Consider the following 12,515-nt stretch of genomic DNA (forward strand, 5'->3'; position numbering starts at 1 on the left):
AATGATTCAAATGGCCTTGGCTCCTTGTAAGAGAGGTAATTCTTGTTTTTAACCAAGTGTAATGATAACCATTTTCAGCATAAAGCCCAAGGGAAGCCAAGTCTCTAATTTAGCCTCTTCTCTGTTCTGCCTTTCATCAGACTGCCTGGTGCTACAGTAATTACATATCAAAACAAGGGAAAACAAGTTACTTGGGCCTGTTACAAACGGGCCTAAAAGTGCGAGCTCCGCACGTGCTAGGGTTAGAAAGGGACGCCCCCAACCTTAGCATGCGCGGAGCACGCTCAAAATGGTGGCGGCCGTTCCACACGGCTGCCGCCATTACGACGTCACAACCGCGCCGCCTCTATAAGGGGCGGCGCGGACGTGACATCATCACGCCGCGCCAGGGCGCATAGTGCGCCCCTTCCCCGGCCACAAAAGGAGCTCCGAAACGGAGCTCCTTTTGCCATTTGCGTCGCTGGGCGCAGCCTTCAGACAGCTGCGCCCAGCAACGCAGAGGAGAAAGGGGCCAAGCGGCCCCTTTCTCCTCCTCCCCGCCGCCATGGGGTGTCCTTGGGACTTGAAGCCCCAAGGACACCCCTTTCCAGGCTGCGGGGAAGGGGCCTTTTGCCGCTTCCCCGCAGCCTGGAAAGTGGTGGATCGGGGCCTCAGTAGCTGCCGCTCTAGCCGCTGAGGCCCCGATCTGGCGGGGAAAGGGGCGGGTGTAGGCCGCTGCTTTTTGGCGGTCTGTAACCCACCTTAGATTTAAAGAGACTTAGGCAGGTTACAAACCACCAAAAAATACCCCCCTAACCCTAGTACGTATTCCATACGTACAACATGGCGGCTCCCCTTCCACATGGGGGCCGCCATGTTTATGTATCGGACGCTGTGCGTCCGCACGTGTCGCAGCGTCTATGACGTCGCGAGTCCGCCCCTGGCGCCTCGCGACGTCATAGAGGCGCCGCTTAAAGAAGCTCCATTTTGGAGCTTCTTTTTCAGTCCGTGCAGGAGCCGCGCAGTGTGGCTGCTGCGGCTCCCACACGGAGCAAGCGGCGGCAGCGGCAGATCGCCTCAAAGCGGCGGTTTATAACCCGCCTTAAACTATAGATGCCCAAAAACTTTATGTGATGTGTACTCTGGCCTGCTTCATTCAAATTATATGCAGAAAAAAGATACAATTTTAAATCATTTTAAATAATTAGTGGCATTTTCCTATCCAACATTTCCCAAAGTAACAAGGCTGCCAAAATGTCAGGCCAAGAATACTACATTATAAGGTGTCAACATAAGAAAGCTGTAAATGGCAAAAGATTATTCTAGCATTGCTCTAACCCTATTTTCCTTTTAAAACCCAACCACCTTCACTCCAGTCTGATCATTAATTTGTCAGTGCATAATCCTTCCCATCCAACATCCATCATTTTGGACAAATATAAACTTCTCTAAGGATACTTTTTCCAGTTTATTTCTATGGAACAAACTTGGGGGTAAGCAGAATCTAATGATTTCACATTTGAAGACTAATAGACCAGCAACTTGACAGACCTATATCTTTTCACACAACTCTTTGAATGTTCCTGGCCAGTATTTCACTTCACATTTTTCAGTATCCCTCTACACCAGTTCTTCCCAAACTTTGATCCTCCCAATGTTTTAGACTTCAAGTCCCAGAATTCTTGATTTTTGACCCAACTAGCTAGGGCATCTGGAAGTTGAAGTCCAAAACACCTGGTGGACCTCAGTTTAGGAAACACTCCTCTGCACCCTGATCCCACTCTCACACTGCTGTAAATGTGTTTAAATACCTGCAGTCTGAATGCTGCAGCCCATTAATGTCTCTGAAGAAATGGATTGAAATCCACAAAAGTTTGTGCTCAAATAAATCAGCCTTGAAAGTCGCCACCAGGCTCCTCACTTTCTCTTTCCTTTTTATCTGTTTCTACTGGCTGAACCAAAGGGAGAGGCGATATAAGGTTCATCTCCCTAACATTCAGATAGAACTAACTGCTACACGGCTCTCCATTCTCAGTTCCACTTAATCATTACATAATCTTATTATGTAACAGCATTAAACAGTGAAAGCTTATTAGTTTGCTCTGGCATTTTAAATGACTTAACCTGTTCTATATTTTTCTTTTTAAAAGTTGGTTATGTCTGAATTTAAAGCTTTTACGGTATTTTGTGATTATGTAAGCACTTACTATACTTACTCTTCACCACCCTCTTGAACCCTACTGTCCTTCCTCATTTTGCTGATGGACACTTTCCCAATCTTTTAATGGGCTTATTTTTCTGTTTTTGCCCCATTCCTTTCTACCACATGTACTAAATCCTTAGCTTCTATGTTGCATGTATCTTGTCCTTCCTGTATTTTTGTACAACACTGATTTATCTTTGTAACATCGCCACACCAGTGCTGACGAAGCAAAGTGACAATCTGGAAGAACCTGCCTTAATCCCCTATAGCACAGGATACACCGCACAGTTCAGCCATCACCTTCATAATGGGTGGTACCATCATCATCAAAATAGGCTTCATGGTGCGTGGGTGTGCATAGCAAAAGGCGCATATGACTGTGATGTGAACATACCAAGTTGGCATACTACCAGCCTTAGTTTATCTCCAACTCCTTCCAAGTTGAAATAGCAGAGACTGAATCCAAAATGGAACTTTTACATGCAAGGCATTGCTTACTTTGAAATAATCTAAATAGTGTACTACAGGGGAGAGATACATTCTCTTTTTTAAAAAATCTATTCTATAATAACTCACACCCCACAATCCCCACAAACACTATCATTTCAAAAAGGCCAGCAACAGAAAGGCAATCCACTCTATCAGAGAGAGCAGACACCCCAGGGTCTTGACACCTGGGAAAAATCTAATTCAGGTCCAAAACACACTGCAGAAATTATCGTTTGAGAATGCTTTAATTGCCCTCGCTCAATGCTAGGGAATTCTGGGAACTGTATTTTTGTGAGACATTTAACCTTCTCTGTCAGAGAGCTCTGGTGCCACAATAAACTACAATTCCCAGGATTAGTTTTTTGTGGGTTTTTCGGGCTATGAGGCCATATTCTAGAAGAGTTTATTCTTGATGTTTCACCAGCATCTGTGTCTGGCATCTACAGAGAATGCTGGCATGGAAGAGAGTGGGGGATACACACACACACACGCATACACACTGTTGATTGAGAAAAGGTAATCTGTGTATTGTTCTGTTCCCAGAATTCCCTAGCATTGAGCCAGGGCAGTAAAAGTCATCGCAAACTGGATTATTTCTGCAGCATGTTTTGGACCACAGTCACAGTCCAATCTACAAATAGTAGAGAATTAGACAAGGCTTACACTGAAAATTATTATTTTATCTGTCTATCTATCTATATCTATATATTATGGGCCGAGATCCTACATCACACTCTACGTTTTTGTAACTTTACAAATCACTAGCCGCACTGCAGATCACATTACAGATTACAAATCTGTAGTTGCAATGCAGTGTAGCTGCACTGCATCGGAGAGACAGTGTAGTTGTTTGAGCACTGGACTAGGACCCTGGGAGACCTGGGTTCAAATCTGGGCTCAGCCATGTAAACCCACTGGGTGACCCTCGGCAAGTCACGCTCTCTCAGCCTCAGAGGATGGCAATGGCAAACCGCTTCTGAAGAAACTTGCCAAGAAAACTCTGTGATAGGGTCGCCTTAAGGTTGTCATTAGTAAGAAACAACTTGAAGGCACAACAACTGCAGAAATGCAAGAAAATGTTGTTAGTGAACTGTAAAGATGAGCATCTGGGCAAAAGTGTTTGGTGTGCAGTCAAGTGCTTTTGATGTACATGGGAGCCATCATGCTCTGGCACTTCCTAACTTGTGTTTGGATTCGCACTGGGGAGCATCACAATGTGCCTTGTGCCCACTGTACACCAGGCTGTAGCACATCAGTAACTCTACTGGCTACCATTATGCAACAGATAGCACATATCGTAACATCACAGGAGCACCTAGGTGAATGTAGACACTGTAAAACTACTCAATTCAGTATTTCCCAAACACACAAGGCCATTTAGGAAGATGTATGTCCTAAGTGGAATACCAATCATTATTATTACTACTACTAAATGCTGTTCCTCTCCCTCCCCGTCTCTCTTCTTTCTTTCATGGTGGCACAAACTTAATTCTCACAACAGCCCTGTGAGGTAGGTTAGCATGAGCCACTGACCCAAGGCCAGCTCAGTAAGGTGGGCTCTGAACTATGGTTTTCTCAGCCACATCAACACTGCTGTGTTGCCATGGCTTCCCTACTGATCCCACCTTGGACTGGGCTGTCAAAGGCTCCAACTTAGGAGTCAGCCCCACTGAAATGCAACAGGACTCGCCTGGAGGTGAGCACACTCAGGACTCAGGATTCTTGTATTGAATGAGACTTGAGCATCCACGGATTTTGGCATCCATGGCGATTCTGGAACCAAACCTCAACAGATAGCAAGGGCCCACTGTACTCTACTAGTAGTTATTCTTGTAAGAGAACTAGCATAGTGTTGTGGTTTCAGCACTGGAAATCAGAGTTCAAGATCTACTTGGCCAAATAAATTCACTGGGTGACCTTGAGTGAGTCACACTCTCTCAGCCCCATAAAAGCCCATGATAGGTTCATCTTAAGAGTCGCCATAAGGTGGAACGACTTGAAAGCACCACCACAACAACAACAATCACAACCAAGGCTCTGGACTTTCAGGCTATATTATTATCATTATATCTACTTATTTAATGGTTTGAGTGTTGGACTGTCAATCTGGAGAACAGGGTTCAGTTCCTCACTTGGCCATGGAAATCTACTAGGTGATCGTGGGCAAATCACACTCTCTCCGCCTCAAAGGAAGGCAAAAGCAAAAGCCCTCTGAAGAAATTTACCAAGAAAACCCCATGATAAGCTCCCTTTGGGGTGACCATAAGTCAAAAACAACTTGAAGGCTCACAACAACAACTTATTTATTTATAAGCCATCTTTCTCCCAGATTCGATCAAAGGTGACTTACAGAAAATGCTTAAAAACTACAATAAAAGTACAATTTCAAAATGCAAAACACCATATTAACATAACAAGTCAAAACTGTACAATCATTAAAAATACTAAGTTAAACATATAAAACCATTTTAAAAAGCACACTAAAGCAAACATCCCCATAAGAACCCTAATATAGAAAGCCTTATTTATCACATTATCCAACCTGGATAATGAGGAAATTGAAATAATTAAGGACGTCCCGTACTTTGGATCAAACACTGGTCAGAATGAAGACTGCAGTAAAGAAAGAATACGACTAGGAATGGGAAGGGCAGCTATGAAAGAACAAGACAAGATGCTAAAGAGTAAAGATATACAGTTGAATGCTAAAATTAGAACCATCCAATCCACTGTATTCCCCATCAACATGTACGGATGTGAGAGTTAGATAGTGAAGAAAGCAGAGAGGAAGAAAATCAATGCATTTGAGATGTGGTGCTGCAGAAGAGTGCTGAGGATAACATGGGCGGCCAACAAGACAAATGGGTCCTAGAATAGATCAAGCCTGAAATTTTCCTGGAAGCCAAGTTGACTAAATTGAGGCTGTTGTACTTTGTTCACATCATGAGAAGGCATGGCTTATTAGAAAAGACTATAATGCTGCGAAAGGTAGAAGGTAGTAGAAAGAGAGAACGACCACATGCCAGGAGGATGGACTCGATCAAGGAGAGCTTGGAGGTGTCCCAACCACAGGATCACCATGAGTCGTTACTAACAACTACAACAACAAACATATAAAAACATTAAAAACATACAAGTGCAAACACCCCAATAAGAAGCTTACTACAGGAAGCCTCACTGTGCTGTGTCTTCAAGTCATTTCCGACTTATGTCGACCCTAAAGTGAACCTATCATGAGGTTTTCTGGGGTTCAGAGTGTATAACTCGCCCAAGGTCACCCAATGGGTTTCCACAGTTGAGCAGAGAATCGAACCCAGATCCCCAGAGTCATAGTCCAACGCTCAAACCACTGCATCACACAGGCTCTAGTTTCTGTTGCTGTTGTGTGCCCTCAAGTCATTTCCAATACTCACGAGGTTTTCTTGGCAGCTTTCTTCAGAGGGAGTGGGCTGCCACTGCCATCCTCTGGGGCTGAGAGAGTGTGACTTGTTCAAGGTCACCCAGTGGGTTTACATGGCACAGCTGAGATCCGAACCCCGTCCTCCAGAGTCCTGTGCTCAAGCCACAATGTCCCACTGGGTTTCACCGCAAGGAAGCCTTATATTTATTTATATCACTTTCCTCAAAAAACTGGGACTTAGACACAAAAAGAAAGCACTAAAATAGAAATAAAGTATTTACAGCATTGAAACAAGGTCATGAGTATTTATTCTCCGGAAGGGGCCTGGGAAACCAAACCCTAACAGACACAAAGCGCTCACTGTAATGCTTACTACTACTACTATGATTATTATTGGACAGGCAGCATGGTGTAGTGGTTTCAGCAATCGACTACAACTCTAAAGATCAGGGTTCAAGTCCCACTCAGCCAAGGAAATCCCCAAGATAGGTTCGCCTTGGATCCCAAACACACTGCAGAAATAATCCAGCTTGAGACCGCTTTAACTGCCACGGCTCAGTGCTAGGGAATCCTGGGAATTGTAGTTTTGTGAGGCATTTAGCCTCCTCTGGTGCCACAATGAACTACAACTCCCAGAATTCCCTAGCATTGAGCTAAGGCAGATAAAGCAGTCTCAGACTGGATTGTTTCTGCAGCCTCTTTTGGACTCATAGTCTCCATAAGGCGGAAACAAGCTGAAGGCACCTCAGACTACTACTACTACTGCTGTTGTTGTTGTTATTATTATATCTTCTGATGAAGTGGTTTGAGCATCGGACTGTGACTCTGGAGTCCGGAGTTCAAGAGGCCTTTGGGAACTGATCATGCTGCATCGGATGAGGCTATGCCCATTTGGACACATCAAGAAAAGGGCGATCGGGGCTGATCCCGTGGGAGGCAGTGGCTCTGGAGAGCAGGCTTCAAGTCTCCCCTCAGCCATAAAAGCCACTGGGAGGCCTTGGGCAGGTCCCACTCTCTCAGCCTCCGAAGAAACCTGGCCAAGGAAACCCCATGACAGCTTCGCCATGAGTTTGGGAGCCCCTGGAAGCAGAAGAGGGCACTCTGTGCATGCTCAGGGGCTGGGTCAAAGAGGGCGGGTCATGGTCATTCCGGGCCCCCGGTTCCCCTCCGCCCCCCGAGCACCGCCCCCGAGCGAAGGAAGGATACGGTCCCGGCTCCAGCGAGCGGCTCCTTCCGGCCCCGCGGCCACATCCGCCATCTTGAAACAACCGCCACTCCCAGCGTCCCTCCGCCGGGCCACGCCCACCGCCGCCCTCCCTCGCTCCTCATTGGCTGAGCGGGGCCCCAGCTTTGCCCAGATACGGTGAAACAAGCAAAAAACAAAAACAAAAACAAAATGGCCGCGCCGCGCCGCTTTCTGGGAGTCGTAGTCCTCCGCCTAGTTTGAGCGCTAGGAAACTCCGCTTTGTGAGACAGTGCGGCACGAAAGGCGAAAGGAGGACTACGGTTCCCAGCGAGGGATGCGGCACAAGTTGAGCTACGGGGAGGGAAAAGGGACAAAAGAGGTCCAGTTTGGGCTTTTTTTGCTTCGCGTTGTTTGGTTTGGTGCTGGGAGGAGAAGAAAGGAAGGGAAGTAAAAGGAAAGGATGGAGGAGAAGCTGTCAAGGAGCGGCAGCAGCAGCAGCAGCAGCGTCAAGCCTTACCTGGACAAGCTCACTCTGGGGGTGGCCCGCTTCCTAGGTAAGGCCCTGGAGGTTTGGCAGGGAAGAAGGGGAAGCCAGCCCTGGAAGCCCAGTCTCCAGGGCCCAGCCTTTGCCAGGGTCAAGTGGCAAGGAGTCCCAAAGGCCTTAAGCTTTCCTTTTGGAGGCAGGGAGAGTCCAAATCAACCCTCTGCCTTCCCATCTCCTCACCTGCTTTTAAAATGTCCCAGCTTCTGTCTCTTCCCGCTTTGCTTTCGGCTTCGGAGCCTTAGGAGACTGAAAGTGGAACGTGAGCCAGCGGTGTGACGCAGCAGCTAAAAAGGCCAATGCGATTCGAGGCTGCGTTGATAGAAGTGGAGTGTCTAGATCAGCAGTTCTCAACCAGTGAGTTGCAGCCCCTTTGGACCCTTTCACAGGAGTCGCCTAAGACCATTGAAAAACACACATTTCCGATGGTCTTAGGAACAGAGACCATCGTTTGGGGGTCACCGCCACATGAGGATCTGTATTAAAGGGTGGCGGCATTGGGAAGGTTGAGAACCACTGGCCTAGATCAAGGGAAGGAATGGTGCCCCTCTGTGCTGCTCTGGTCAGGCCCCACCTGGAATAATAGTGTGTCCAGTTCTGGGCTCCAACAATTCAAAAAGGATGTGGAGAAACTGGAGCCATGTGTCCAAAGGAGGGCAACTAAAATGGTGAAGGGTCTGGAAACCATGAAGCCCTATGAGGAAAGACTTAGGGAGCTGGGGATGTTTAGCCTGGAGAAAAGAAGGTTAAGAGGTGATATGATAGCCCTGTTTAAATATTTGAAGGGATGTCATATTGAGGAGGGAATAAGCTTGTTTTCTTCTGCTCCAGAGAACAGAACCCAGAACAATGGATGCAAGCTACAGGAAAAGAGATTCCACCTCAACATTAGGAGGAACTTCCTGACAGTAAGGGCTGTTCGACAGTGGAATGCACTTCCTTGGAGGGTAATAGAGTCTCCTTCCTTGGAGGTCTTTAAACAGAGGCTGGATGGCCATGTGTCAGGGATGCTTTGATTTGGATTTCCTGCATGGCAGGGGGTTGGACTGGATGGCCCTTGCGGTCTCTTCCAACTCTACGATTCTATGATTCTACTTTCTCATCTATCCAACCATTACAAACTGTTATACCTGCTGGGATTTTGAAACTTTTGGGGCATCATTTTCCTTTGCTTTGTCCTTTAGATCCTTTGTTACATGACCCTAGGTTTTACCCTCAATGTAGTCACAGGTCCTATTCATAATTGTGGCCCCAAAACCTGCCCTCGACTTATACATGAGACCGACTTATAGTCAAGTATGTACAGTGACTCAGTTAACTCAGTGGGGAGAAAGGAGAAGTGAGACAGCATCTTGTCCTTCCCAGGAGGCCTAGGCAAAAGCAAACTGCTGCTTTCTCTCCCAGCTTCTCTCCTCTTCCAGGTTCATAACTTCTGCCTTCTTGACCACACTCTGAAGTTGCTCAGCCACACTTATCCCGGTTTTATCTATGAAATGTTGGTGGGTGACCAATAGTGGAGGATGCATTATGGCAGCTGGTGGCTCTGTTGTTGGGGACAGCTTCAGGTTTTTTAATCCAGATTGTGTTTAAGGGCCTCCCCAAAGTGCTGACCCTTTAGGGCAATGGTCCCCAAACTGTGCTCTTTAAGAGATTTTGGACTTCAGCTCCCAGAAGCCTCAGCCATGTTGGCCAATAGTCTGGGATTCTGGGAGCTGAAGTCTAAAATCTCTTAAAGAGTACAGATTGGTGACCACTGCTTGAGGGGAAAGAGGGTCCAACTTGGACAGGGTGACCAGACACACTCCTTTTCTAGGACATGTCATACATTTCCACTTTCTGCCCAGGAGGAATCCTAATTTTTTTCCCATTTGGAGCATGACATTGGCGGCTGCAGCACTACAGAAATAATGCGGTTTGACACTTCATGGCTCCATCCCACAGACTCCTGGGATTTGTTTGTTGAGTCACAAGAGATCTCTGACAGAGAAGGCAAAATATCTCACAAAACTACAAGTCCCAGCATTACATAGCCTTGAGCCATGGCAGTTAAAGCAGGGTCAAACTGGATTAATTCTGCACTGTTGATGTAGTATAAGAAGCACATTGAGTAGCACCAAGATACACAACAACAACAACAGGCGATGACTTTTTCATTCAGAAGGCCTTTGAGGATTGATTGCTCATGTGCCTTTAATAATGTGCTCTGTTGCATTAGCAGAAATGACTAAGCTGAGACTACCACAATTTGGATATGTCCAAAGGATATGACTCATTGGAAAAGGATGATAACGCTCGACAATGTGGAAGGCAGTAGGAATAGTGGATGACCACACTACAGATGGGTTGATTCAATAAAAGAAGGCTCATCTACCGTGGGTTTGCAAGACTTGAGCAGGGCTGTTGATGGCCAGGACTCATGCAGTGGTGCCCCACCGGTGCAGTGGGGCGGTGGCAGCCAAAAGGGGAGGACACTCAACCCTTTCCTTTGCTGTGGCGGTGGAGGTCTCCTCACGAGGAGGCCTCTACTGTTCCAGCAAAGCTCAGCCCTCTCCTTTGCCACATGAGAAGAGGTCTCCTCAAGAGGAGGCTCCTGCAGCCAGCTGGGAGGGCCTTTCCAGGTGTCACTCCTCTTCTGGGGTATTGCCCAGTGCAGAGTGTATACACACACACCGCACCCTCCTATTGATGCCAATGGACTCATGGAAGTTTCTCATTCAGAACGGTCATCGTAAGTTGAAGCTGACTTGATGGCACATAACAACAATTGTCTGTCTTGGTGCTTTCTTTTCAAATGCATATACTTTTATATTGCTTTTAAATCTATTGATAATTTCATTGTATTTTAACTTTTGTGTCATGTGAACTTTTGCCTGCATCTGTTTTAAGTCAAGCCGCCTTGTGTCCTAAGGCTTGGGAGAAAGATAATGGGAAGAAAATCAACTCATTTCAAATTGGTGATGAAAGAGAATGTTACGTACCCTGGACTGCCAAAAAAACAAAAGGGTCCAAGAGCAAATTAAGCCTGAACCGTCCCTAGAAACCGAGATGGCTAAGCTAAAACCATGGTACTTGGGGTATATCATGAAAAGATGTGACTTGTTAGAGAAGACAATGATGTTTGGCAAGGTAGATGGCAGTAGGAAAAGAGGAAGACTGCATTACAAGTGGATAGACTCAATCAAGAAAGCCATAGCTGCCCAGAGTTTGCAAGACCTGAGCAAGGCTGTTGATAACAGGGTGACCTGGAGGCCTCTCATGCATAGAGTTGCCATAAGCTGAAGCCATCTTGAAGGCAAATAACAACAAAGATTGCTGTTAAATGCCTTCAAGCCAATTCTGATTCATAGCAACAATCCTCTAGGGTTGTTTCTTCACAACAGTTGTTCCCTGAAAGTTTGGCATTGCCTTCCTATGAGGCTAAGAGAGTGTGGCTTGCCCAAAGTTGTCTAGTGGATTTCCATGGCTGAGTGGGGAATAAAACCCTGGTCTCCAGAGTCCTGATCCAAACCTCAAACAACTAAACCATGCTGGCTGTCAAATATATATATATGTATGTATGTATTGCAGCTCCTATCACTTCTCAATGTTGGCTGTTCTGGCCAGTGGAACATACAGCCTGACAACATGGTGGGCCACACATTCCCCAAGCACTGATGGATGCTGCATACATACTGTATGGACATGTTGGACTCTTGTCTAAGGTGCAAGTGCCCAAAAAGTAGACTAGGAAATGGACAGATAATGTTAACTTCTTATATTAATACCTGTCTTTCCCACACTGCATGTGTCTCTCTGCTATACGTTATCTCCTTTTAGCCCCCAGAATATTTTTCATCTAACATTCTGGCTGTTTGATCTAGGATTTGGTTCAGACCCCTTAAGAACCTGCCGTTCGCTCATCCTTCGACACCTTCATGTGACTCACACAATATTCAATCTCCCCCTGTCCAAGCTTGCCTGCTTTTCCTTTGATCTCGGAAGAGCCAAATTTATTCTGTTTATAATTTACCAGATGGTTAAATGCCTTTCGTGAAACTTGCAGAGAGGAAGGCCTCTTGGAAGATTGGCCATTACATAAAGGAGATATATATTTTGAATCAAGGCTGGAACTAAATGATTTAGGCGTAAACCCAAGGAGAGCGAAAGGGTTTGAACTAAATGACCTAACAGGATTTCCCCCATTTTTACTTTTGATGGTTCAAAGAGTTTCCAAAGGCTGAGGTTCAGATAGCGATCTGCACCTCCATTTTCATCCGAACAGACCTGGCGTTTGCCCCTAGACATCTCCCCACTGTACTTTCCCACACTGCTATTTTCTTCCTCTAACATGAAACGAATATGTTGGTGCGTAGATGAGAAAGAAGCTCAGAAAGTCAAGCTGGGATGTTCCATGTAATCAGCCTGTTGTAAAGATGTAACTAAAATTAGCACCTCAAAAATTCTTACACCCAGCTGTCGAATTCTGTTTCGTTTGAATGTTTCTATCCTGCCTCACAAACACACAGGCGACAACTCACATCTGCAAAGTCTCAATTTAAAACATGCAAAATTTCATGTGAATGAATTGCTGTAAGGTTCAGCAGAGGAACAATACATATACTCCCATTTGTCCTGATTTGACAGGAATGGTCCCAGTTAAGCCTAAGTCATTCCACTTTTTCAACTGCTTTTAAAAGTCCCCATTTCTCTCCCTTCTTCCCACTTTCCCCTTTTGTCC

General features: G+C 45.9%; 2 protein-coding genes across 7 annotated transcripts in view; one reads left to right on the plus strand and one right to left on the minus strand.

Moving 5' to 3' along the window:
- KIAA1328 (KIAA1328 ortholog) overlaps nucleotides 1-7,354 on the minus strand; it is a 313,917-nt gene extending 306,563 nt beyond the window's left edge. For 2 of the 3 annotated variants that reach the window (XM_089497994.1, XM_089497996.1), the window contains exon 1: nucleotides 7,278-7,354. In XM_089497994.1, coding sequence (XP_089354120.1) covers nucleotides 7,278-7,329 — 52 coding nt within the window. In that variant the 5' untranslated portion in view covers nucleotides 7,330-7,354. The remainder of the gene's footprint in view (nucleotides 1-7,277) is intronic. The other variant, XM_089497995.1, reaches the window with a different exon arrangement.
- A 247-nt stretch (nucleotides 7,355-7,601) lies between these two features.
- The window catches only part of LOC149324239 (tubulin polyglutamylase complex subunit 2-like), a 49,608-nt gene continuing 44,694 nt past the window's right edge, over nucleotides 7,602-12,515 (plus strand). For all 4 annotated transcript variants that reach the window (XR_016277948.1, XR_016277946.1, XR_016277947.1 and 1 more), the window contains exon 1: nucleotides 7,602-7,811. Coding sequence is in view for 1 of the 4 variants with exons in the window: in XM_089497997.1 (XP_089354123.1) it covers nucleotides 7,718-7,811 (94 nt within the window). In the remaining 3 variants the exon portion in view is untranslated. The remainder of the gene's footprint in view (nucleotides 7,812-12,515) is intronic.

This window comes from Sceloporus occidentalis, unplaced genomic scaffold, assembly GCF_023333645.1.
Source record: "Sceloporus occidentalis isolate IW3139 unplaced genomic scaffold, rSceOcc1.0.p SCAF_1, whole genome shotgun sequence".
Taxonomy (NCBI): Eukaryota; Metazoa; Chordata; class Lepidosauria; order Squamata; family Phrynosomatidae; genus Sceloporus; species Sceloporus occidentalis.